General features: G+C 41.4%; 1 protein-coding gene across 1 annotated transcript; it reads left to right on the top strand.

Annotated features, from left to right (window-relative positions):
* Positions 1-45: 45 nt before the first annotated feature.
* Positions 46-27,843, top strand: LOC308382169 (myosin heavy chain, fast skeletal muscle-like). The gene is made up of 41 exons (XM_080859853.1): positions 46-239; positions 15,619-15,684; positions 15,809-15,854; positions 16,617-16,832; positions 17,670-17,813; positions 17,900-18,056; positions 18,162-18,189; positions 18,294-18,408; positions 18,506-18,598; positions 18,688-18,751; positions 18,844-18,942; positions 19,034-19,137; positions 19,257-19,395; positions 19,706-19,824; positions 20,315-20,464; positions 20,563-20,733; positions 20,826-21,126; positions 21,229-21,299; positions 21,401-21,488; positions 21,575-21,692; positions 21,778-21,901; positions 22,017-22,153; positions 22,428-22,683; positions 22,807-23,049; positions 23,135-23,311; positions 23,393-23,538; positions 23,651-23,741; positions 23,832-24,221; positions 24,409-24,654; positions 24,747-24,943; positions 25,050-25,233; positions 25,369-25,534; positions 25,684-25,808; positions 25,923-26,231; positions 26,318-26,521; positions 26,607-26,732; positions 26,815-26,985; positions 27,077-27,181; positions 27,265-27,360; positions 27,469-27,600; positions 27,724-27,843. Exons 4-41 carry the CDS (start codon positions 16,629-16,631, stop codon positions 27,742-27,744), a joined length of 5,811 nt encoding a protein of 1,936 aa, XP_080715979.1. The 5' UTR covers positions 46-239; positions 15,619-15,684; positions 15,809-15,854; positions 16,617-16,628; the 3' UTR covers positions 27,745-27,843.

The raw sequence follows: 27,843 nt of genomic DNA, 5'->3' as shown, positions 1-27,843 counted from the left end.
GTTTGCTTATGGGAATGAAATGGACCATCTTGAAAAATCTGTCCAACTAGTTAAAATGATAGTGGGACCTTGAGAGGGAGGTAACCCAGTGACAAAGTCCAGAGATGCTGACGGAGCACTTCTGGAAGGAGAAGCTGGAAGATGATGCTGGGGATGGCAGAGAAGTTGCGAGGATCTCCAGGTGTGCCATCATCTGCTGTAGTTGACCCGACAGGAGGCTAACCTGGCTTCCAACGGAGGTGAGTTGTTCGTTCAGAACAATATTTCCCGTTTGAACAAGAGGAGAGATGAGTAGACACAGAAAAACACAGAACTTAAATAAAAAATGACAACACAAGGAAAACATATCCTAGGAAAGAGAACGGCACTTAACATGTATGTCAAAATCATTCCAGTCTGCATGACGGGCAACATATCGTCGTTATGAAAAAGGGTCTTCTTCATAAATGTTAGCCAATGTGTGTCACCCCACAGTGGGGTCATGGGCTGCAGAGTCCCAACTGTCTCCGGACAGTGGTAGTATAATTGGCTTTTTCCAGTTAGTGTGACATTATGGAAAAATCTTTAATGACATTGAATGTTTCTTTGAGGGAAGTGGGTGGGGTCTATAGGTATAATAGAAGATCACACTGGTCCCGAAACTGCCCACAGCTGTATAGAGGTGGAAAAATTAAACAAGAATGACTAGACTAGACATTACTGAAGGGTTCTTGGAAGACAATGACATAGAGGAAAATTGTAAACATAGATTTTGAAAATATTTTTGCATTACTGGCAGCTCCAACCAGTACAAAGCTTATGATAATGGTGGCAGTAAAAACCAATTATTTAAAAAAAAAAAAAACTCTGGTGTAATTACTCAGTAATCAGAGAACAAGATATGCCCCGCACAGTGAGGATGACAGAAGAAAGAGACATCTAAAAGCAGAGTCATACGGAGAACCTTTACTTTACCTTTGAATAGTTTAAAACAGGGCCGATATTTAAAATGCAGATCATTGTTTCAAAAACATGTCCTGCAATTATTGTAGTCTAGACTAGAGGCTGCGTTTTTTTTCATGTTTCTTTAGTGGTTTTGATGGTTCTTGCTTAGTGTGTGAACCAGTTTGACTTTTGCTGATGAGGAAATGCTTTTAAAAATGTACTCAATTTACAGCCCAAAAAATTATTGAAAAGAAAAGATATAGTAGAACTGGAGATAAGATAAGCCAAATGATCTGCCAATAGAACAGGAACATTTTACTTACCAAGATTTTTTTAAAGAACCCAAATATATCTTTAAACTCAAAGCTTTCAATAGATTAAAAATGTTTTACTAATTAATCTCACATTTGAAATTCATTAATGTAGATTAATTGCGATTAAAAGATTGGCTCTTAATTAGATTTAGTTTATAAGACTAAATCCTATAAACGTGTAATCACTAACCACAGCGTGTATTTTAGACACTGTTTTAAACAAAAAACTTCACACAGAGAAGTTTTTTCAAAGAGGCTCAGGCCTATAACTCCTACTTATAAAGTGCCAGCCAGGTTTTTAAATTGTATGTATGATAAATTGTGAACAAAAATTTTAATCCTGTTGAGAATATGCCAATCGTCCTTGGAAACAAAAACACTGCTTCTTTCTGCAGTGAAAGATCCAGATTAGTAAAAGGTGTATTTGAGACACCATTGGTACTGTCATGAAATCAGTGAAAGTCCTCTCTATGGCAGAGGTGGTGTAGACACACACACTGCATTTAACCCATCCAGGGAAGTGACAAACACACACACAGTGAAGTGAAGTAACACTAACCCGGAGTAGTGGGCTGCCATTGGCAGCGCCCGGGGAGCAGTGATCGGGGTTAGGTGAAGGGCACTTCAGCCGTGGGCATGGGAGAGCAGTGGTCTACCACTTCCCCCCCTCCACATTTTTCCTACTGGTCGGGGATCAAACCGGCCACCCTTCGGTTTCTGGCCTGAAACCCTAACCAGTAGGCCACGGCTGCCCACAGTGAGCATGCTATTTCCATATGACTGTTGCTGAAGCTTCAGCCCTTGTCTTCAGCCCTTTTTCGGGGGAAGACCTTTTTAGGCAAAGACCTGTCTACCTGTGTAAATCCACCGAAGCAAGGACCACAAACAATGTACAGTAAACCTGTTGAATCTGCCATAGCCATGCGTCACTGCAGCATCTCTGTTGTCACTTGCTGTCACAAAAGGTCTCAGCACAGCAGAAGGCAGCGCATCCTGGGTATCCTCCACTCACTTCAACAAACCTCATTTGCTGTAACCTCCTTATCTGTTGGCCTGTGGAACTTTCAGTCTGCAGTCAACATTTCAGGTAACCAATGCTACACAGGCAGCTTTCTCCACCAACTATGCATTCTCCCATACTTCCCGACCATCTGGTTATGGAGGTGGGACAGGGCTGCTAATTTCAGAGAACTGGAAATTCACTCAACTGCTGCCTTCAAACAAGTATGCCTCCTTTGAATATTATGCAATTATGGTAACTGCTCCGGTTAAAGCTCATGTGGTTGTTGTCTACCATCCACCTTGACAACTGGGTGACTTCATGAGCTGAACACCCTGCTGTCATCCATTCCTGAGCATGAGTGTCCAATGCTCATCCTTGGCGACATGAACATCCACCTTCACAATCCCAACACAGCTGACTTTCGCACCCTGGTTCACTCTTTCGACCTACAACAGGTCCCCACTTCTCCAACTCACAAAGCAGGGAAAGCTGCACCAAGGACAACCTAATGGTTAAGCCTCTGCACCTCTCAGACCACTTCTTCATTCGCTTCGATGTTCGACTTATTGAACAACCCTCTGTCCCCACTTCGAGTGTCTAGTTCAGGCTCAATCTCTGCAACCTCTCTCTCCCACAAACCTCTCCTCTCTGGTTTCATCTGCTCTTCCACCTTAAACCACTTTCTCCTCACTAGGTGCCAATGATGCCACAGAATCTCTCTGCTCCACTCTGAGCTCATGCCTGGACAGTTTGTGTCCACTTACCACCAGACCTGCTCAATCTTCCCAGTCTCATTCATGGCTGAGTTATACCCTCCGAATGCAGCGCTCCAATCTCAGAGCGCTGAGAGAAAGTGGCACAAATCTGCAGCACAGGACGATCCTGCAAGCTACCAAACACTGCTGGCCTCCTTCTCATCTAGCATCACTGCTGCTAAGAAGACTTTTTTCAATGACAAGATCAACGGTACAAATGACGCTGGGAAACTATTCTCCACCTTCAAAACTTTGCTCTACCCTCCTCTTCCTCACCCAGCTATCAACATCACTGCTGATACCTTTGTTTCCTTTTTTACAGTGAAAGTGGCAGCCATGGGGAAACAATTCAACCAACTACATAACTACAGTTTTACCAACACAACCACACTGACACACAACAACAATATCCACTCAACCAAACAGTATACATTTCAGTTTAAACTGCATTGTTTCTAACAGAGGTCACATTTTGCCTCTACTTTCCTCCATTATAAAAAGTCTCACAAATGTATTAAAACCAAGTGCTGTGATCATTGAGACCACAGTAGGCCTTTCCTGTACTACCAAACATATCCACTTGCATACACCTTGCATTACATACCCACACCTGTGACACTCTGCCTCCCTGTGGCCAAAGAGGTTAGTGCAGGTAAGTGGTGACCCATTTTACTCACTGCTGCCCCGTGTGGACACTATGGGTGTGTGCATGCTTGATCAGTGTATGAGGGAGGATGTTCTTGGTGAATTTGTATGTTTATTCCATGTTGGAGATGATGACTAGATCTGGTGTGTGTAGCTGTGTTGGAAATGTTGAGTGTGTGTGTGTGTGTGTGTGTGTGTGCGGACCTCCTGCAGGTTCTCAGTGGGGTCATCCTAGTTGGATCTGGTTTACCATTTCTCAGTTGCAGTCCTCTCTGGTGTCACTGAGCTGGTCCTGTTGAGGAAAACGCTGCCCCCTGGTGCCTCTAAGTGCTACTGTGCAGGCCCCCAGCCTGCCTGGAGCTTGTCTCCGCAACCTGGTCACCTCCTCTTCCTGCTCTTCCTCTGGGTGGGGGTGTGCGGCGCATGGCAGAAGCACATTAAGATCATGCATTTTACCCTGTGTGTAGCCCTATGTTTAGGTATGTTTAAGTATTGTGGAGCACTGATGGAACATAAATGACAGTGACGTAAATCACAACTACTTCACACATTTTATTTAATGTTTGGAATGTCCTGAACATATTCCGTGTTCCCTATGTTTAAACAATAAAATCATATTTTTGTAACATCAGTGAATCGTTTTTAACCTCTTTTGATGTTAGTACGAAAAAAATATTTCTTTTTTTAATTATTTATTTATTGAAGGAATTGCACAATACAGGTTATCTCAAGCATTTTTCCTCCATGTTTTCATTCATTTTTTTAAACATGAGCAAGATTACCCTCACCCACCCTCCCCATACACCTCTTGGCAGTTAGTATGTTCATAAAAACAAAACAAAATACATTTCTCAGTCATGAATGTACACAGCTATGCATCAATATTCTTTTCAAAACATACACTTTATTGGCTCAAATATAGTAAATATTTACAATGCGTCAACCATTCTTTGAGGCGATCAAATATCAATAGGAAAAAATTAAAAATAAGCTATAAATAAATAGGCAATGAATAGATAAAAAAATTAACGTCTAGGAAAGAATAAAGAGGGGGGAGGGTCTCAGTTACAATTAGGGACACCCACCCAGTGGGCAACTCTTTCAGACTTTCAAAATACGACAAAAACGGTTCCCACTTCAAATTGAACCTTTCCACAGACCCTCTGAGTGTACATTTTATCTTCTCCAGCTTTAGAAAAAAAACATTACATCTTCCAGCCAGACCGAAGCTGATGGGGAAGTAGAAGATTTCCAAACTAACAAAATTCTTCTACGGGCCAAAAGTGATGTGAATGCAATGATGTCTGACTGGTTTGCATTTAAACACAGGGTTTCATCAGCTACACCAAATATTGCTATAAGTGGACAGGGTTCCAGCATCACTCCAAGAGCCTCGCTTAGCGTTTTAAAAACTATTGCCCAGTTACCTGAAAGTTGGGGACAAGACCAGAAAGAAGTAACTAGGTTGGCTGGAGAAAAAGAACATTTATCGCAGCTAGCATCTGTCTCAGTGTTTATGCTGGCAAGCCTTGCTTAAATGAAATCTATGCAAAACCTTACATTGTATAAGCCCCAGTCTGGCACATGATGATGAGCAGATCTATACCAAGCTCTTCTTCACACCTACTTTTGTATTTGTTTAGGCTTTGATCTTCAAGAGACATCAGCTGAGAGTAAATTAGAGAGATTAGACCTTTATTCACAAAGGTGAGAGTAAGTTTGTCAAGCACTGTGACGGCTGGGAGATCGGGAAAATGAACAAATGTAGGATACAAATGTAGGATACAAATGTAGGATACAAAGTGGCGAACCTGTAGATACTTAACAAAAAAAACTGCAAGGAAGGTTATATCGTTTACACAAATTTTCAAAACTGTCAAATATGTTATGTGTATATAGGTCTTTGATGTATAAGAGACTGTTCAAACTCCATTGTTTAAATGTTGAGTCAAGTGTAGAGGGTAGGAAAGGATGGTTCTTAAAATCGGGCCAGAACAGATGCTGATGTTAGCTTATAGTGACAGTGAAATTGATTACAAATTTTGAGAGTTGACAATACAACAGGATTGTTTATAAATCTAGAGAGCTGCACTGGCAAAGAGGAATAGACTAAAGCTTGGAGAGATGTAGAACGACAAAACTGAGCCTCAAGTAGACACCAGTTTGTATCTGATTGATGGAGCCAAAATAATATCTTTTGTATGTTGGATGTCCAATAATAATGGATAAAGCTTGGAAGGCCCAATCCCCCTCCTCACGATCTCTTTGGAGAATGGACTTCTTAACTCTAGGAATCTTATTCCCCCAAATAAACGATGTTATGGATTGGTCGATGGATTTAAAAAATGACTTGGGTATAAAGACTGGCAGGCATTGGAATAAATAAAGAAATCTCTTCAAAACATCAAATAAATAAGACCATTCCACTCTGTCAAATGCCTTCTCTGCGTCCAGAGAAATAACTACCTCTGGACACGGAGAAGCCCTGGGTGAATAAACTATAGCAGCCAGCCGTCAAATATTAGAGAAGGAATGGCGGTTTTTAATAAAACCTGTTGAAATTATTTGAGGGAGGAGGCGCTCTAAACGCCATGTTAATAATTTAGCCAATATTTTAACATCGACGTTCAAAAGAGAGATGGGGCGGTAGGATCCACACTGGGTTGGATCCTTGTCTTTTTTAAGAAGAAGGGAGATAGATGCCTGTGAAAGGGTGGGGGGTAGAGAGCCATTTTTCAAGGATTCCTGAAACATTTTCAGATGGATTGGTGTGAGCTGCTCTTTGAATTTCTTGTAAAAAATTGGTGGGTACCCATCAGGTCCTGGGGATTTATTGCTCTGCATTGCCATGATGGCACTTTTAAGCTAATCTTGTGTAAGAGCTTGATCTAAATCCTTGGTATTTGCAAACTATCTAAGAAGTGCTCCATATCTGTTGTATCAAAGGGAAATTCAGAAGTGTAAAGAGAGTAGTTAAAGTCTTTAAAAATATTATTAATTTCTTTTGGCTTGTTTGTGGTGTTTTGGTGGGTATCTTTTATCAGGGGAATAAGTCGAGAAACGGCTTGACATTTCAATTGATGAGCCATTAACCGGCTTGATATCATTTGCAAAATGAACATTGTCCCAGTTAGGGGCATAAACATTCACAAGTACAACAGGCTTCTGAAAAAGGGAACCGGAAACTATGAGAGAACGGCCATTGGGGTCACTGATTACACTAGAGGGAGAAAATTGAGTACTTTTGGCAACCAATATAGCCACACCTCTGGACCTGCTTGTAAATTTGGAATGAATGATCTGACTAATCCAATTTCTACTGAGTCTATTATGATCCTCCAATCTGAGATGTGTTTCTTGTTAAAGTAATATATCTGGTTTTAATTGTTTTAAATGAGAACAAAACTTTAGCTCTTTTAACAGGACCATTAAGCCCCTTGACATTCCAAGATATAAACCTCACAGGATGGCCTTCATCAGGGTTCATCATGTTGGCAACATTAACAGACATATAGGGCAAGCAATTATAAACAATGTAAGCATACGCTGTATTTTAGAACACATACTGAGAAAAACAAAACAAAAACGACCATCTGAGGTAAGCTGCCATGGTGATTCCCCAGAACACCCCTTTATAACATATACCCCCCCAAACCTAGATCTACCTCCCCAATTGAAGACGATCGCAGGCATTACAAAACTAGAAACTTCCAAAATGATTTCCTTTAAAACGGGGCCAGACTAAGACTTTTTGAGGCCTGGGGCTAATTACCAGGATGAGGCCCCTATATCGCCCCGACACACATCATGACACGCACACAAACCCATGCCAGGTGCACTGGCAGATCAGTGCTTTAAAGTCCACAGAACCACTCTATAAATATGATCAGTTTAAAGCCAAGGATAAAATGTATGTGTGTAGTAGACTTCACTGTGGACAATAATTAACCAATAATGTAAATGTATACATATTTCCATTCATTCAAAAGCAAAAACAAGGCTAAATAGCCAGGGAATGAAATAACGGATTGATTAAGTGTATGCCTATTCAGTAAGGCAACAGCTTGGCTCCGCGCCCACGTTTCTATGCGAGAGCACGGACATGCGGTCAGGGGAGGCAGAGCCTCACCTATCATCATTAAAGTAAAAAAACAAATAACAATCAAAGGAAATAAATATTTTCTACTGGTCTGTGATATAAATGTATTTTCTGCATGATTCCAATCATTTCGAGCAGTTTTTTAGAGGGTCACGGTCCACGGACCAGTTTTTTGGCCCCACTCTCGTGCTTTCTTTGACCGGACATTTTCGCGCATTATAATTTTTTTCACTCTGAATGTTTCTAATGTTATGCGCGGTGCCGTTGACATCGGGCAACCTGAGGCCCCCTGGTGGCGAGGCCCAGGGCTGCAGCCCCTAAAGCCCATTGTCTTAATCCGGCCCTGCTTTAAAACTAAAACTAACGTTTTGATCGAGGGTGGCCCTTCCTTGAACATTCTCATCACCTTCAAAGCACCTCCCGCTTAGCTACAGAAAACATCAGTATAGCATGTACAATAAAAAAAAACATTACTCCTGCTGATTGAAAGGATACTCATAGTTAGTATATCACAGTCTTATTAAAGTCTGTAAAGTAGCCTTAATTAAGTGGGATGCAGCAATCAAAGAAGAAAATCAACAGGTTACCTCGATAAAGTAGGCTAAACCAACAGTGCCAGCAGTGGGCTACAAGTATCTGTATCTGTTATCTGTAGCTGCCTCTGGTGAGCCAAAGGAGTGTCTTTTACCTTCATGGGTGACCTGGAGCCTGGCAGGGTACAATAAGCCAAACCTGATCCCTTTCTCGTAGAGCAGAGATTTAACATCCCTGAAAGTTGATTGTTTTTCTCCCTAGCTCCGCACTGAAATCTTCATGGAAAAACACACGACTTCCACGGAAGACTAGCTCCTGCCTCTGTCTGCTGACGCGATGTTTGTCCTGAAAGTAGTGAATGTGGACCAGGAATACTCTTGGTTTCGATCGCCGGCCTTCATCGGTTGGTTTAGCTCCAATTCGGTGTGCAGGGGGAAGCAGGAGAGGTCCCGTAAAGAAATCTGCGCCCAGTACCTCATGAAAAAAATCGGCCATGAATTTAACAGGGTCTGAACCTTCCAAATTTTCAGGGATGCCGACCACTCAACACTCACCAAACGGTCGCTGTATTCACTTAGGTTATCTACAACCCCACGAATGCGTTCGTCGTGTGATTCGTAGTAAGACTTTACTTGTTCAAGTGTGCTGTTCACTGGAGTCAACGTGGTTTGAAGCGCATTTTTAAGCGCAGAATGCACTGCTTGAGTCATATCAGTGAGGAGAATCGAACGAAGTTTCTCAAGGTCTTCTGGTAGTGCATCAGGCACCGAGGCCGTAGCCATGTTTTCACTTCTGGTTGAAGCTTCGTCTTTTTCAGTTGCTTTATTATTTCTACGGTGTGCTTTGCTTGTCATTTCGGTGTCTAGCTAAGACCAAAGTTGTGCAAAAGGTTTAGGATACATACGGGTGGGGTTCATGTTCTCCTGGCTCTCATTCTCCAGTGACCTGATCATCATTCCTGATCTCAGGCTGCTGTGTGCTGTGTGTGTGGGTGTGTGTGGGTGTGTGTGTGTGTGTGTCGTTTCGGGTGTCGAGAAGGTGCCATCGGGGGCTTCTGTACCACTGTCCATCGCTGGTTATGATGTGGTAGCTTCGTGGAGTCTCAGCGGGTTGGATGACTGTTGCTGGTTTCCACCTACAATCTCCTTGCTGGAAGCGGATGGGCGTTCCAGCGTGCAGTGTTGACAGGGGCCTAGCAGACCTGTTGTAGTGCTGTTGTTGGCACTGCTGGCATTTCTCTTGCCTTGCTTGCACTGCCTCCTGGGGGGTTACCTGAGGTCGTAGCTGTAGTGCTGTTGAGGGTGGACAGCAGCTCGTCCTGAGCTATGGCGGCCTTGATGTCCTCTAGCCTGTCTGCACTCACCAGAGCTGCGCTGTTGACTGTGTGTACCTGGGTCTCCATAGCCTCAGAGAGTGAACTGTCTGTGTCATTCATGGACTCCCTTGACACCGTGTCAACCACAGGGATCTCTTTGCCTGGTCTGTGGATGAGGGTTATGCTGTATTACTGCAGAGCGAATATCATGCGCTGTAGGTGCGGTGGTGCTAAGGAGTATTGTCTCCAGTTGGTTGTCGTCTGATTCCGTGGTTACATGTCGCGCATAGAGGTATTCGTGGAATATCTTACACCCGTATAGGACTGCATAAAGCTCCTTCTCTATTTTGGCGTAATTCTGCTCCGTACTGTTAAGCAGCTTGGATGCGTATGCAACTGTTCTGCCTTCTTGCATGATAGTTGTGCCTAAGCCATTTATCGATGGGTCGACCTGGAACTTAACTTCTTTTTAGGAATCAAAATATGCTAGCACTGGCCCTGGTTCAGCTGCCAGTAAACCGAGCTTGCATCTAAGACACTGAAGAACTTAGCCCCAATCAGTTTGGATGTTACATCTTCCAGTGTGGGTAGAGGGTAGTACGGCCTCAGTAGTGCCTTGTTTAAAAGCCGTGGATCTAGACATACTCTAAGATTGTGTGTTTTTGGGTTCTCAGTTCTCACACACTACCACCGCGTTAACCCACTGGGTAAATTCAGTCACTTTGCAGATTATGCCATCCCTTTCAATGTTGTCTAACTATATTTTGAAATGTTCTCTTAAGGCAAATGGTACTCTTCTTGGTGGGCAAACCACTGGTGCGATGCTAGGGTCTATCCTAAAACTGCACTTACCCTGGAACTCACTGATGCCTTTGAAAACATCTGAGTACTCATTCAGTATGTTGCCTGACTGTGTGTCTGGCTCTTCCTCACTGGTGTCGTTAATGGCTTATACCACCTTGATGAGCCCCAGTTCTTGAAAAGCTCTGTAGCCTAGGATTAGCACTGCATGCTGTATGAATGCAGTATCACAATATCCGCAAGTTCTTGAGGCTTTATTCTTCAACAATCATCAACTGTCATGGTACATTCTAGTTTCCGATTCACAGATAATTTCATAATAGAAGTCTTCATTCTATCAGTGCTAAACATTACAACACCCAGTAACCTTTTCTTAACTGCGTTTCGAGAATGAGGTCCAATGTTTGTCACCTTTTCATGTTTTTTGCGAAAAGTCTGACTTTCCGAGTGGAGTTAACTTATTCTTGGACTTTCCTTTCCTTAACCAGAACAATGTCACTTATTGTGAATGGAATTTCATGGAGGGTCGGAAGGGACAATGAACAGGGAAAAAAGAAAGAGAGAGAGACTTCGGCAAACCCACATTAAGGGCAATGTACTACTGGGTCAGTTCAATGAACTCGTCTGACAGCCGGCTGTATATGCAGACCAATGTTAATTGACCAGCATGAAGGACAGTTTGTTAAAAAAAAACGTTGTCTACCTTACTACAATTGGAAAGCGGTGTTGTGTGTTTTAGCAACGTTCTGTTTATGTGTGAAACTGTAACCCCTGCTGAGTGTTGCAAGTCTGAGAGTGTTTCCCTGAACCTCCCCACTTTGTGACGTGGTTGTGTGTCATGACAATGTGGGAGTAAAGACAGTAGGAGTTAAATTTTTCAGTGGCATGTGGCATCAGGAAGTACATGCCACTGGCATGAGGCGGGAAAAGACAGTGAGCCATCCATCTGATCTGCCTCTGAATGTCATTGTCGAATCAGTCAATTTGCCAAAAGTGTTGCTTCTTATGGCCCGCCCCTTTTTGGGGCGAAAAGGAAATCACCCCAGATCTCTCTCATTGACTCTCATGTTAAATCAATTTTTTTCACAAAACAGGGTTGTGGTCGAAAACTTAGAAAGCTGTCTTGATCCTTGTCAATTTATCTTCATTAGTACACCGGCTTAAAGGAGCTTCTTTCAAAGAGCGAATCGAGTTGTTGCACTTACCGTTAGCCATCTTGACACAATGTGACTTGATGAAAGCCGTGTGATGTCCTTATACGCAATTAGAGCTAAGGTCCGGGACGCGATCTTGCACTCCGCGCCTGGGCGAGACGCTCCACTTTGTGAATGAGGCGTGCCTCACCTAGGACGCGATCTTGTACTCCGCGCCGCATTGCATAGAGGCAGGGGCCCGGGCGCACATAAGACTCTTATTAAAGATCTTAGCCTACTATAAACGTTGTTGAGACTCTTACTAAAGATCTTACTGATTCTCACAGAGTCAAAACAAATAGCTACACTGTCATTTATCTGTTTGATGTCACATGTGTGCACCAGTGTTGTCAATCACATGTGGGCGCCAATGTTGTCAAAGATCTGTAACTTGTGGAAGTTGTATTGTTAAACGGTGAGTACTTTGGTAGATTAAAGTGTAAACTTTGAATACAAATGCTAGTACAACTTCTATACGTTATCTGTAAGGTTGTGAGTGTGCAGTGGTAATGTAAGTTGGATTCGTAAAACGTATTTTAGGAAATAAATGACATTGCTTGACGTGTAGCTATTTGTCTCTGTTTTGTTACCGACTTTCAACTTAATAAAAATCTCAACAACGTTTATAGTAGGCTAGGTGTATTGTTTTGTCTCTGTGAGAATGAGTAAGATCTTTAGTAAGAGTCTCAACAACGTTTATAGTAGGCTATAAGATCTTTAAAAAGAGTCTCATCGGCACGGAGTGCCAGATCGCGTCCTAGGTGAGGCGCGCCTCATTCACAAAGCGGAGCGTCTCGCCCAGGCGCGGAGTGCCAGACCCACGTCCTAGGTGAGGCGCGCCTCATTCACAAAGTGGAGAGTCTCAGCCAGGCGCGGAGTGCCAGATCGCGTCCTAGTCCTTACCTGGCAATTACGTGTGACAAAACACGGTGGGGATAGCCCTCCCGGAAGCCATAGAGATTGCAATGAGAGCCCTGTGGCGGCGGTTACAAACATGAAAAAAAGGATACGGAACCACTGACATGGGCCCGTCATAATAGCCTGCACCTGGCCCCGTGGTTACTACGTTACGCCACTGAATAGCCCAAACCTGAATGTTCTGCTATACCAAATTGTGAGAGAACTGAAAATTCAGAAAAAGTATTTCCTGTATTTTAAAAATACAAAATACATGTATTGTATTTTGTTACATTTTCTGGCAACAGTATTTTGTATTTTATTTTGATACATTTATTTGAGGGGTATTTTGTAGTTTGTATCAAAATACATTTTAATGTATTTTTGCCCATCTCTGTGTGTAATCAATATCCATAAGTGACAAGAGACAAGACAATGGGTGCTCAGCCCATTTATAGTTCCCCCATGATCCTGAAGGATCATGGGAGCTGTAGTGGCAATACACAACACGTTCTCCGTGTTTGAAAAACTCGGATGAGGCACAGACAACTGCAAGCACTGCGGTGTGTTGTCATGTGCATAGCAGAGCACATGCGGCTTTGGCATTTAAAATATGCCATGTATTTTTAATCTAGTGGCAGTAGTGAGTGTATTAGAAACCCCATTCTTTACAGTTTTACAAATTACTCTTGCATTGAATTACTTATGTATACATGTCAGCAAATGAGAAGGTATTGTTGTAGCGAAAAATAACCTCTTCAAATCTTAGAGTAAATACTCAATCAGAGTCAGAAGTTGTATTCAATCCTGCAGACATTTCATTCACATCGAGAGTGGTGGTCCATGGAGCAAGATTTATTCAATCCTGCAGACATTTCATTCACATCAAGAGTGGTGATCCATGGAGCATGTGGAAACTGTGTGATCTTGTTGTGAGAAAATAGGCATCTCTGCTTGGCCTGGCCTTCATCCCTACACACAGGCCTCTCTGCCTGGCACACAGGCCTCTCTGCCTGGCACACAGGCCTCTCTTCACGTAGGCCTCTCTGACTGGCCATTCTGTTTGAACCAACAAAACACTCTACCCTGCACACAAGCTATTCTGGTTATCCTTACAAAACACTCACTCACTCACACGGGCCTTATGCACACTGTTGCTGCACTCCTGCTTGATGTCCACCACTGTTTAATAACCATGATTCTTAACAGTATAAAATGTACCTTTCCTTACAGTAAAATTGACCATTCCCTGTTTTGGTGGAAGTGGAGGGGGGAGATGAAAAGGTGCCATTGGCACTGTCCCAGGTGTCAGAATGTCCTCACACGGGCCCAGAACTTTAAGAAGCACCTTTCAAATCATAGTCTGGACAGAGTTTACATGTGACAACCTTGACGTATGTGAGTGTGTGTGTGGAATTGTAACAATTTCGCAACTTACCTCTTCTTAAAACCTTTTTTGATGTATTAAAAACCTTTAACTTAACATATAGAGCATTCCCAAGCAGAGAGGCTCTACTAGTTGTGGGGTGTTCATCCTAATGGTAAGGTGTATTGCCATCCTATGTTCCTTTCAGAATTTTGTTCCTGTTATCTTGTGGTTTATGGAAACTTAAATTCAGGTTTATGGAAACTTTAATTCAGGTTTATGGAAACTTAAATTCAGGGATGTGCACAGGAATTTTGAAGGGCAGTTGCTCTGCCCTCGAAAAAAGGGGCAACACGTTAATTTTTGTCAACACTGCTGCCGCTGTTCTGCGCCAATCAAAGCTTTATGGAAGAGAGCCACGTTGGTCTCATCAGACCACAGAACCTTCTTCCACTTGACCTTTGAGTCTCCCACATGCCTTTTGGCGAGCTCTAGTCGATATTTGATATGAGTTTTTTTTTTAACAGTGGCTCTCTTCCATATGTTTAAGGCATGTGGGAGACTCCAAGGTCAAGTGGAAGAAAATACTGTGGTCTCTAGCCAGATTTGCACATGGCGTGAGAATCTCTCAATCTTTGGTATGTTATCCTGAAATTGAGTAGCCCCTGCCAAAAAAGGCCTTGAACAACTTGTAATGTATATGTGTGTGATATAAAAAGAATACAGTTCATTAACAGTTCTAAGCGTATTACTTTAACCCTTCATTAAATTAAAGAATAAGCAGGCCCACCGACATGCATTATGTCCTTTTTGATTACCAAATCAAAACAACAAAGTTTCACTGTCAGAAGTAAAAATAGTGTCATGAGGCCACACAATTGAAGGGTTTTTGTTTGTTTGTTTGGTTCTTGAGTGCACTTTTAAAGAAGTTCTACCTTTCCAATGTAAGAGCCTATAGCCTTTATGTTTACTTTCTTGGACAGTATATTTAAGTATAAGTATATTTTATAGAAATTAAAACACACACATCACAGAACACCAGAGTTTCTCAAGGTGGGGTCCGTGACGCATTGCCTGGGGGTCTATGGAAAAGTCTGGCTTCCAAAGTTTTTTTTTTTTTTTTTTTTTTGGATGCGATTACGAAGGGGTCTTGGCCCTTCAGTACACCACGAATAAATCACACTCGCTTTAATCTTCGGAATGATATCCTGACATTGAGTAGCTCTGCCCCTGCCAAAAGAGGCCTTGAACAACTTTTATGTGTGTGGTATAAAAAGAATACAGTTCATGAACAGTTATAAGCGTATTACTTTAACCTCTATTCAATTAAAGTATTAGCAGGCCCACCGACATGGATCATGTCCTTTTTGATTACCAAATCAAAACAACAAAGTATTACATAACAAAATAAAAAATTCTATATGAAGAGTCTTAAAGTGCTTTTTAGCTTCATGTTTAACTAAAGGGGCATATGTAATTTTAACAAAATGACAAAAATGCTAATCCACAGCTACAATATCAGAGTTTGCTTAAATGCTTGAAGCAATGCACCAACATAATCAAAATAACAGGTTAATAATAGAATATATGTAACACTATTAATAAATAGGTCAATACCATAAATGGACAAGATAAGGTATCATTACCACATCCCTCAATTGAAGCATGGGTGATGCTCATTTCATAATTCATGTGATGGCATGCTTGACATTATGTTTAAATATACCAAACCATCCCCATCCTGCCTTATATGGATCCTGCTTACTTTGCAGATGTTCATAATATAAAGGACTTGGAGGATCCAAGAAGAGACAGAGGCAAGGGGGTTCCAGTGCAAAGTAAGTTCTGATCTTCTCTGAAACATGGGAGAGCTGGATTGGCTGGGCAGTGAAATCTGTTAAGTTCTTACTATTTGCATTTATATTTAATATATTGTCTGACCTCTTACTCCCATCATTTTAGACTGTTTGACAGTTCTTCACATTTCACCTGGTCCTGGGAAGAACAAGTAAGTTTATCTGCTTTTTAACAGACTATCAATTCAGCATCTTCAGTTACCTTTTCAAATAATAGCAAATAGGAAAAATATGCCTATAGTTCAGAATTCCCCTACCCAGTTCAGTCAAAACAACCTTTCACAAACAAATAGGGTTGCATAGGTATGCATATTTTCCACATTCGGTCCTTATATCCAAATCTCTGGGCTGTACACACAGTCTTTGGCTGGACAGTTATCACCTAATCTGGCTTTGTTTCTTATTTAATTCATATGCAAAGGTCATATCTCTTTTGACCAGGCTTCAGTGCGGTTCTATGAAGATATCACTTAAAATATAAAAAATACTGTAAGAGAAGAGACAATGCACTCAGCTTAAACATTTTTGACACCTTCTTTCAGATCTGCTGATGTCTTTCTTCCTTTTTTGGACTTTTTGAGAAAAGACCGCACTTTATACATCATGATGAAAGACAAAGACAACATATTAAATCCCCTAAATAATAATACAACACACTTGAATTTATCTACTACACTACTCCACGCCTGTAGGGTGCATTTTGAACAGCAAGATACCCAAGGTTTACCTGTTTCCCACATTAGATGAATTGTAAATTTTTACTGTTGCTCTTGACTGCCTCATACACAGTCACTACAAAACAAAACAAAAACATATTTTAGATATGCTATGTTGCAAGGATGAATTATGTTTCTTACAGTCCGTGGTTGTAATCTTGCTTATATATTACATAATCATGCCTCTTCTTCCAACAGTAAACCTTAACCATGAGCGACGGCGACATGGCCATATATGGCAAGGCTGCCATTTACCTCCGTAAGCCTGAGAAGGAGAGGCTTGAGGCCCAAACCATCCCCTTTGATGCAAAGTCAGCTTGTTATGTTGTTGACAAGGAGGAGTTGTACCTGAAGGCTAAAATCAAGAGCAAAGATAGTGGCAAAGTCACTGTTGAACTGCTTGAATCCAAGGAGGTATGTTAGCAAGGCTCTTAGTAAAGAAAATTATTGTTTCCATTACCACTTCCAACACCAAGGCCTTTTTTGACTCTGTTAGGTAGTCTGCCATGCCTGTTTTTTATTTTATTTCACCTAACTAAAAACCATGAGGCTTAAGTGGCATTTATGATTATATTCTAGAAAACCTCAGCAATAATAAAAAGAGAGTAAAAGGAATGTAGTAAAAAAAGTTTTAAATCTAAAGACACTAAAATTAAATCTAGTTTTAGAGGAGCTCAGACTTTGTACAAAAACACATTTTAAATATTTTGGAAGTTTTCTTTTTTACTCTGCACCTTGTAAACATAGATGTTTACGCCACATAGGTTAATTTAGCATTCAGAAAGTGTGTGTGGTTTCTATACTAATTATAAGTAATTTAGAAATTGACACTTTTCTTCACCTAGAGTCTAGACCACTATGCATATTGATGAGATAGGTGTAAGAAACATGGGACACCTAGGTCAAAGACAATGGCCATTACTTAATGGCCCTGGAATGTCTTTGTGACCCTCTACCCCCTACAGGTTTCTTGACACATCATAACATGGAGTCATGTCGGCTGAAACCTCACTCAGAGACTAATATTGCTGAAACCTCACTCACAGACTGATATTGTGCAAGGGATTAGTTATATTCTTCTTACAAAGTGATTATTTATATTTTAGTTTCAAACTGTATATATTTTTAAAGTAAAGGGTTCAAGGTTGCTGTTGTTATTAGTTTAATGTTTGTAGGACAAAAACTAATACCACCAACTGCCCCACATAAAGGTTCTTGACTGTAACTCTCTATATTGTCCATTTGTTTTAGGAAAGAGTTCTTAAAGAGGAGGATGTCCACCCCATGAATCCTCCCAAGTATGACAAGATTGAGGACATGGCCATGATGACCCACCTCAATGAAGCCTCTGTCCTGTATAACCTCAAAGAGCGTTACGCAGCATGGATGATCTACGTAAGCTCTATGCCTTCTCAAAGATGAAAAACTGTTCAAAAAATAATAGAGCTGTGAAACCAATCCCCTTTATTTCCTCATTCTAGACCTACTCTGGACTTTTCTGCGCCACCGTGAACCCCTACAAGTGGCTCCCTGTGTATGACCAAGAAGTGGTGGAGGCCTACAGAGGCAAGAAGCGTATGGAGGCCCCACCCCACATTTTCTCTGTCTCTGACAATGCTTTTCAGTTCATGCTCCAAGGTTAGCGTTCAATTTAAAAGCCACTAAATAATAAGATTTAATTACAATTTTGTTCATGAACTAATTAAAAAAAGTGATTCATCTAAAATTGCATTTGTTCCACAGACAGGGAGAACCAGTCTGTTCTTATCACGTAAGTGTCAATGCAGGACTTAAAACTTTGCATTATCTTCTATGTTACCCTGTGGCACACAAAATTCTTATCTGAAAAATGTCAATATCTTATGTTTAATCTAGCGGAGAATCTGGTGCTGGCAAGACTGTGAACACCAAACGTGTCATTCAGTACTTTGCAACAATTGCAGTCAGTAGTGGTGAAAAGAAAAAGGCGCCAGAGCCTGGAAAGATGCAGGTCAGAGCCCTTACACATTTATGTGCTAATTATCATAAAGCAACACAAACATTCTCTTCATAGCAACTTATTCCTTGAATGTTTCTTCCACTTGCAGGGCTCTCTTGAAGACCAGATTATTGCTGCTAACCCACTGTTGGAGGCTTATGGTAATGCCAAGACTGTGAGGAATGACAACTCTTCCCGTTTTGTAAGTTAATTTCTCATTTAAACTCTGGCCTCAGTTCTGTGGTTATTAATAAGATACAATGACTTAGGATATTATTTTGTCTTAAACAGGGAAAATTCATCAGAATTCACTTTAACCCAACTGGAAAACTGGCCAAAGCTGATATTGAGACTTGTAAGTATAATTATCCTGTGTGTATCAACATTTTACATTATTGCTGCCGTAATTTTTTTCAAGTTAAAATATATTCCTCCCCACCTAAATAGACCTGCTGGAAAAGTCTAGAGTGACATTCCAGCTTCCTGATGAGAGAGGCTACCACATCTTCTTCCAGATGATGACCAACCACAAGCCTGAGCTTATTGGTAGGGTTATTATTTTCAACCAACAATCAAAAAACATTACATGTTATTATTAATTTGCAACAACAAATTATTGTTTTTTTCCCCTCTACAGAAATGGCCCTCATCACAAGCAACCCCTATGACTTCCCCATGTGCAGTCAGGGTCAGATCACTGTGGCCAGCATTGATGACAAAGAAGAGTTGGACGCCACAGATGTGAGATTTATTCCGAGTTTTTATTCTGGACAATGAATACAATGAGAATGACATTCTTAAAAACACTAATGATTAACACTAATGATGAGCTTAATTTGCATTTATTCATGTGATTGCAGGATGCCATTGACATCCTGGGTTTCACTGCAGAGGAGAAAGTCACCATTTACAAACTGACTGGTGCTGTGCTCCATCATGGCAATTTGAAATTCAAGCAGAAGCAGCGTGAGGAGCAGGCTGAGCCTGATGGCACTGAGGGTAGGTTTAAAAACTCTACTGAACTTGGGTCAGTTCTAGTGATAACTACGATGTAGTCTTATTTATTGAAGTAATTTCATTAAAAGATAGATCAGCATGTATGTTAACTTCAAGTTGTACTTTTCCTCTGATTATAGTTATTTATGTATTACCTACAACAATGTATTTATTATCTACAACAGAAGCCTGAAAATACATCTACTATGTCAGTCATTAGATAAGTTTTAGTGGCCTCTCAATTGAGGTTAAGAATGACTTTCCTGGGTAAAACAATTTATATTAATAACTCACTTAAACGCTTTGTTTAAAGATGCTGACAAAGTCGCTTACCTCCTGGGCCTGAACTCTGCTGATATGCTGAAGGCTCTGTGCTACCCAAGGGTGAAAGTCGGAACTGAGTATGTCACCAAGGGTCAGACTGTGCCACAGGTACTTCACATGCTTTGTTTGACTAAAGACCACAGGAACATTGTTTGACAAGAATGTTAATGCTGGTATTTTCTTTCTCAGGGTTCACACCCGTTATCATTGACAACATTTCAAAACTTTTCAAGGACCTTTAATTAATCCATGAATCTTCACAAACTAATAAATAAACAGAGTGATATACTTTAAAGCACAGATTGGGCCTAAACTCTGAAAGAAAAGTAAATAACAAGAGACTGCATCAGGCACAACAAAACCACGATCCATGGAAAAGTACAATAACATAATTAATTCCATTAGACCTACATCCAACAAAATCATTATTTCTTGACTTTTCTAGAACTTTCAGTGACTTAACTGAATTCCATGACTTTCCTAACCCTGGAAAATGGGATTTTAAAACTCCATGACTTTTCCAGGATTTGCATGACAGTGGAAACCCTGCCTTTTCTCATCATAGTAAGTAAGTAGTTATTCTTACATATTGTTTTAGGTCAACAACTCAGTGTCAGCCTTGTGCAAGTCAATCTATGAGAGGATGTTCTTGTGGATGGTCATTCGTATCAACGAGATGCTGGACACCAAGAAGTCAAGTCAGTTCTACATTGGTGTGCTGGACATTGCTGGATTTGAGATTTTTGATGTGAGGACAAAATTCTAAGATTCTTCACTAACATTATTTGTTTCTAGTGACTTAAGAGTGCCACTTTTAAATAATGTTTGAATATGTATCCAACACAGTACAACAGCATGGAGCAGCTGTGTATCAACTTCACCAATGAAAAACTGCAACAGTTCTTCAACCACACCATGTTTGTCCTGGAGCAAGAGGAGTACAAAAAAGAGGGCATTGTTTGGGCGTTCATTGACTTTGGCATGGACTTGGCTGCCTGCATTGAGCTGATTGAAAGGGTCAGTTTCAATCAATCCACATAGCACAGTGTTAGATTTGTATAGTTTCATGATGTCCACTTTTATAACTAAGCAATCTTATTTTACAACAGCCCATGGGTATTTTTGCCATCCTTGAAGAGGAGTGCATTGTCCCAAAGGCCTCTGACACCACTTTCAAGGACAAGCTGTATGCCCAGCATCTTGGAAAGACAGCAGCCTTTGCGAAGCCCAAGCCTGCCAAAGGCAAGCAGGAGGCTCACTTTTCCATGGCCCACTATGCCGGCGTCGTGGACTACAATGTTACTGGATGGTTGGATAAGAACAAGGATCCACTGAATGACACTGTCGTGCAGCTGTACCAGAAGTCATCAGTCAAACTTTTGCCTGTCCTCTACCCACCTGTTGTTGAGGGTAATAACCTGTTCAAGTCAAAAAGCTAATACACAAATAGTTATTATATTAGATTCTATGTATATAACTCAACTATCCGATTCATTATTTGTATGTCAACAGAAACTGGTGGTGCTAAGAAGGGTGGTAAGAAGAAGGGTGGCTCCATGCAGACTGTGTCCTCACAGTTCAGGGTATGTGTTTTAATATCAAGAAGAACACGATCAATCAATTAATAAATGTCCCAGCACAATTAACTGTATGATTAAAATTGTATACATTATTGCCTCAACAGGAGAACTTGGGTAAACTGATGACCAACCTGAGGGCCACCCATCCTCACTTTGTGCGTTGTCTGATTCCAAATGAAATTAAGAAACCAGGTAAAGGGCTTTTAGTAAATTAAGACATTTCCATTATTCATCACCTTGTATTTGCTTGACAATTTTACATCTCTGTATATTCACAGGTTATATGCAGAACTTCCTGGTCATCCACCAGCTCAGGTGTAATGGTGTACTGGAGGGTATCAGAATTTGTAGAAAGGGTTTCCCAAGCAGAATCATGTATGCTGACTTCAAGCAGAGGTAAACATACAACAATAACTTATAATACACACTTCATATATGTATTATATGGGTAAAATAATGTTTTTCTTATTATTGACAACAGATACAAAGTACTGAATGCCAGTGTTATTCCTGAGGGTCAGTTCATTGATAACAAGAAGGCTGCTGAGAAGCTCTTGGGATCCATCGATGTTAATCACGATGAGTACAAGTTTGGACACACTAAGGTGGAGAATGTTTCTATCTTATATCTTTTATTATGGATAAATATTGAATTACATACAGTGTGTCCATTTCTGCCTTCAGCCACACACCTCATCATTTTTTGTTCTTCACTTTTAGGTGTTCTTCAAAGCTGGTCTGCTTGGTGTCCTTGAGGAGATGAGAGATGAGAAACTGCTTGCCCTGGTCACAATGACTCAGGCTCTGTGCCGTGCATACCTGATGAGGAAGGAGTTTGTCGCGATGATGGAAAGGAGGTAATGTGTAATTTTTTGTGGAATCACACTCAACAAAATGATCTGCCATAAAACATAGCATTGCAGGTTTTTTAATTGTAACACAATAGGTTGTGTTGAATGAATTGCCAATCTTTAATAAATTAAAGTACAAACTTACAGAACAGAGATCATTTCCATCAACACCGATTTATATAAACGACTGGACTAATCACTGTCAGTGTTTGACAGAATCCCTATGATCTATTCAGTAAGCTTCAACACGGTTTAATCAACAAATCAACCTCTTTTGCAGAGATGCAATCTTCACTATCCAGATGAATATCCGCTCATTCATTAATGTGAAGCACTGGCCATGGATGAAGGTGTACTACAAGATCAAGCCTCTGCTTCAGAGTGCTGAAACTGAGAAGGAGCTGGTTGCACTGAAGGAGGAACATGCGAAACTCAAAGACATGTTTGCAAAGGTTGATGCCAAGAAGAAGGACCTTGAGGAGAAGATGGTGTCTATTGTGCAAGAGAGGAATGACCTACATCTGCAAATGGCATCTGTAAGTGTATAACTGTTCAACGGGTAACCATTCTTCACATCATTGCAATACTCAAATCACTGTCTGAGAATTATGTTTTCAATACAAATCAGATTTCATCCTTTTATCTTGTATTTACTTTAGAGCAATGAGACTATCAATGATGCTGAAGAGAGGTGTGAAGGTCTGATCAAGAATAAGATCCAGCTTGAAGCCAAACTCAAGGAGACAACCGAGAGACTGGAGGATGAAGAGGAAATCAATGCTGAGCTGACTGCCAAGAAGAGGAAACTGGAAGATGAGTGCTCTGAGCTCAAGAAGGACATTGATGATCTGGAGCTGACCTTGGCCAAAGTGGAGAAGGAGAAACATGCCACTGAGAACAAGGTTTATATTCTTAAAAAAAAAAAAATTATGTTTTATTTTCAAAAAGTCTTTGTTACGTTTTTTATATAAAATATTCTATGTGTAGGTCAAGAACCTGACAGAGGAGATGGCCTCTCAGGATGAGGCCATTGCTAAGCTGACAAAAGAGAAGAAAGCCCTCCAAGAGGCCCATCAGCAGACTCTTGATGATCTCCAGGCAGAGGAAGACAAAGTCAACACTCTGACCAAGGCCAAGACTAAGCTTGAACAGCAAGTGGATGATGTGAGTTAACGGCCTGTCTGTGTAAAGAAATGCACGTGTATCATTGGGCTACTTAATTACTTTTGTGCTTTGTATCTGCAGCTTGAGGGTTCCCTGGAGCAAGAAAAGAAGCTCCGCATGGACCTTGAAAGAGCCAAGAGAAAGCTTGAGGGTGACCTGAAACTGTCCCAGGAGAATGTCATGGATCTGGAGAATGACAAGCAGCAGTCTGATGAGAAGCTAAAGAAGTAATGTAGAACTCTATTAGCAACTAATAATTCATGCAAACATATACTCCTTTTTTAGTCCTTTTTTGGTATAAGTAGCCATTTAAAACTATTTTAATTTACAATTATACAGGAAGGACTTTGAAACAAGCCAGCTCCTTAGCAAGATTGAGGATGAACAATCATTGGGTGCTCAGCTCCAGAAAAAGATCAAGGAGCTTCAGGTTTGTTTCACATCTTCAGTTACGAATAGTGTTAACTGTCATCTGCCGGTTCTTTCTTAGTATCATTGTTCTCTTTTCAACAACCAATAGGCCCGCATTGAAGAATTGGAAGAAGAGATTGAGGCTGAGCGTGCAGCTCGTGCTAAGGTTGAGAAGCAGAGAGCTGATCTCGCCAGGGAACTTGAGGAGATCAGTGAGAGGCTTGAGGAGGCTGGTGGTGCCACTGCTGCTCAAATTGAGATGAACAAGAAGCGTGAGGCTGAGTTCCAGAAGCTGCGTCGTGACCTTGAAGAGTCCACTCTGCAGCATGAAGCCACTGCTGCAGCTCTCCGTAAGAAGCAGGCTGATAGCGTGGCCGAGCTGGGAGAGCAGATCGACAACCTCCAGCGTGTCAAGCAGAAACTTGAAAAGGAGAAGAGTGAATACAAGATGGAGATTGATGATCTTTCCAGCAACATGGAGGGAGTCGCTAAAGCTAAGGTTTGTTTCATGTAAACCTTAAAGCTCTAGCTGACTCTTACTACAAACAATAACATACTGCAAACAATGATACAAAACATACATATTCTTGTACGTTTTGTATTAAATGTTGTCCAGTAAAATTGTAATAATTGTCATAAACATATCTGACTTTTGTTTTGCTTGTTAATTTTACCTTCCCAAACAGGGAAATCTTGAGAAGATGTGCCGTACCCTTGAGGACCAACTCAGTGAAATCAAGGCCAAGAGTGATGAGGGTGCGCGCCAGGTCAACGACCTCAGTGCTCAGAGAGCCAGACTTACAACTGAAAATGGTGAACTCGGCCGCCAGGTTGAGGAGAAAGATGCTCTTGTGTCTCAACTGAGTAGAAGCAAACAGGCCTTCACTCAGCAAATTGAGGAGCTGAAGAGGCTCAATGAGGAGGAAGTCAAGGTACTAATATCCGTGAATGACATGAAGAAATTGGAGTACATAACCCACATTCTGTGAAGCCTGAAATGACAGCATTCATTGTTCACAAACAGGCCAAGAATGCCCTGGCCCACGGTGTTCAGTCTGCACGACACGACTGCGACCTTCTGAGGGAGCAGTTTGAGGAGGAGCAGGAGGCAAAGGCTGAGCTGCAGCGTGGCATGTCCAAGGCCAACAGCGAGGTTGCACAGTGGAGGACCAAGTATGAAACTGATGCCATCCAGCGCACTGAAGAGCTTGAGGAGTCCAAGTATGTACCAAACAGGGAAAGAAACACATAGAATGTGGATATTGTTTGTTATGTTGTCTACTAAAACCTGTCCACGTCCTCTAACTTAAATTGGTTGCATTATCAGGAAAAAGCTTGCCCAGCGTCTACAGGAGGCTGAGGAACAAATTGAGGCCATCAACTCCAAGTGTGCTTCTCTGGATAAAACCAAGCAGAGACTCCAGGGTGAGGTTGAGGACCTCATGGTTGATGTGGAGAGAGCCAATGGTCTGGCTGCCAACCTTGACAAGAAGCAGAGAAACTTTGACAAGGTTAGACACCCTTCTGGAATTTGTGTGATGTTGTAGGACAAACTAGCCTTCATATAACATAATATGAGCATATGGATTTTTGGTAGCAGTGTCTTATATTTCAAATTAACCCAAGGCACAAACTGTTTTTTAAAGGTCTTGGCTGAATGGAAGCAGAAATATGAGGAAGGTCAGGCAGAGCTGGAGGGTGCCCAGAAAGAGGCTCGCTCTCTCAGCACTGAGATGTTCAAGATGAAGAACTCCTATGAGGAGGCTCTTGACCAACTGGAGACTCTTAAGAGGGAGAACAAGAATCTCCAACGTAAGTCAAGATGGCCATAAAATACTTCCAAATCAAAGCTTGTTAAGAGAAGCTAAAAACAAAATGTTTTATCCTGGTTTACAAAAAAAACAATAGTACATTTGTAGATGCTGACTTTGTGTAAAGGGTTTTTAAATGTCTTGTTGCAGAGGAGATATCTGACCTGACGGAGCAGCTTGGTGAGACTGGAAAGAGCATTCATGAGCTGGAGAAGGCCAAGAAGACTGTTGAGACTGAGAAGGCTGAGATCCAGACTGCCCTGGAAGAGGCTGAGGTACAAATACAAAATCCAACAGGATGGAGTGGAGAGATTCAATAGGACATCTTAATAAATTAAGCAATTGGTCATATCTTAAAATGCTATGTTTTACACTCTATTTTAAAATAGGGAACTCTTGAGCATGAGGAGTCCAAGATTCTCCGTGTCCAGCTTGAGTTGAACCAGGTCAAGGGTGAGGTTGACCGCAAGCTTGCAGAGAAGGATGAGGAGATGGAGCAGATTAAGAGGAATAGCCAGAGGGTGACTGACTCCATGCAGAGCACCCTGGACTCTGAGGTCAGGAGCAGGAATGATGCCATGAGAGTCAAGAAGAAGATGGAGGGAGACCTTAATGAGATGGAGATTCAGCTGAGCCACGCCAACCGCCAGGCTGCTGAGGCCCAGAAAAATCTGAGGACCGTCCAGGGTCAGCTCAAGGTCAGTAGTATAAATTAAGTGTTTTGATATTACAGTGCTCACACCAATGAAGTATAGCAAACACCATACATTTCTCTGTCAACCAGGATGCTCAACTGCACCTTGATGATGCTGTCAGAGGACAGGAAGACATGAAGGAGCAGGCTGCCATGGTGGAGCGCAGGAACGGCCTTATGGTGGCTGAGATTGAGGAGCTTAGAGCTGCCCTGGAGCAGACAGAGAGAGGCCGCAAAGTGGCTGAGCAGGAGTTGGTTGATGCAAGTGAGCGTGTTGGCCTCCTCCACTCCCAGGTAGAGAATAAAAAAAGGTTGATACATAAAACAAACAGTTCCAGCATTCAAGATATAACTGATGTTGTTTCTTTTTCCACACTAGAACACCAGTCTGCTGAACACCAAGAAGAAGCTTGAGACTGACTTCCTTCAGGTCCAAGGTGAAGTTGATGACATCGTCCAGGAGGCAAGAAATGCTGAGGACAAGGCCAAGAAAGCCATCACTGATGTAAGTTTTTTTCTAAAACGGAGGATTATATTTTAAAGTATTGCTATTTCTATTATTTAAAAAAACACTTTCCATCATATAGGCTGCCATGATGGCAGAGGAGCTGAAGAAGGAACAGGACACCAGTTCTCATCTGGAGAGGATGAAGAAGAACCTGGAAGTCACGGTCAAGGATCTGCAGCACCGCCTGGATGAGGCAGAGAATCTGGCCATGAAGGGTGGCAAGAAACAGCTCCAGAAACTGGAGTCCAGGGTAGGTAACAAAATATGACTCTGGATGAATATGTTTAACTTATCATAACAAAACTGGGGTCAGTATCTTAAATGGGAATATTTGTTTTAAGGTTCGTGAACTGGAAGGTGAGGTTGAGGCTGAACAGAGACGTGGTGTTGATGCTGTCAAGGGAGTCCGCAAATACGAGAGGAGGGTGAAGGAGCTCACCTACCAGGTAAGAAAGCTCTCCTCTTTCTCTAGAACTGAATGCTAAATGAAAGAGGGGAGGACATTCCTGGACAAACTTTTTCTCTTTAGACTGAGGAGGACAAGAAGAACGTCAACAGACTGCAGGATCTGGTTGACAAGCTGCAGATGAAGGTCAAGGCCTACAAGAGGCAGGCTGAGGAAGCTGTGAGTATTTTTCTGCCTTTGCTATACAAGAAACGTTTTGCTACTTTTACATTGACCCTTGTTTCATTTTGTTTTTGTTTTAATTGCACTCAATTTCATTTACAACAGGAGGAACAGGCCAATACTCACCTGGCCAAGTGCAGGAAGGTGCAGCATGAGCTGGAGGAGTCTGAGGAGCGTGCTGACATTGCTGAGACCCAAGTCAACAAGCTCAGGGCCAAGAGCCGCGATGGTGGAAAGGTGAAATAACTTTTTATGAAATTAAAGAAATATTATTATTTCACAAATAAACTTTGAAAATGTAGGTGTCATTGATTTGTATTTACCATTTAGTTAATTCATTTTATTTGTTCTCTTTTAAAGGGCAAAGAGGCTGAAGAATAAACTGTCTGAATCCATGACATTTTCATCTGGATTAAAAATCCTGGTTAATGTGACTTTGCTAACAATGCATACTACTTAATAAATATTTATTTGACTTCA

This window comes from Sprattus sprattus (assembly GCF_963457725.1).
Source record: "Sprattus sprattus genome assembly, chromosome: 21".
Taxonomy (NCBI): domain Eukaryota; kingdom Metazoa; phylum Chordata; class Actinopteri; order Clupeiformes; family Clupeidae; genus Sprattus; species Sprattus sprattus.
Note: the sequence above shows the minus strand (reverse complement) of the source record. Positions and strands in the feature narration are given on the sequence as shown.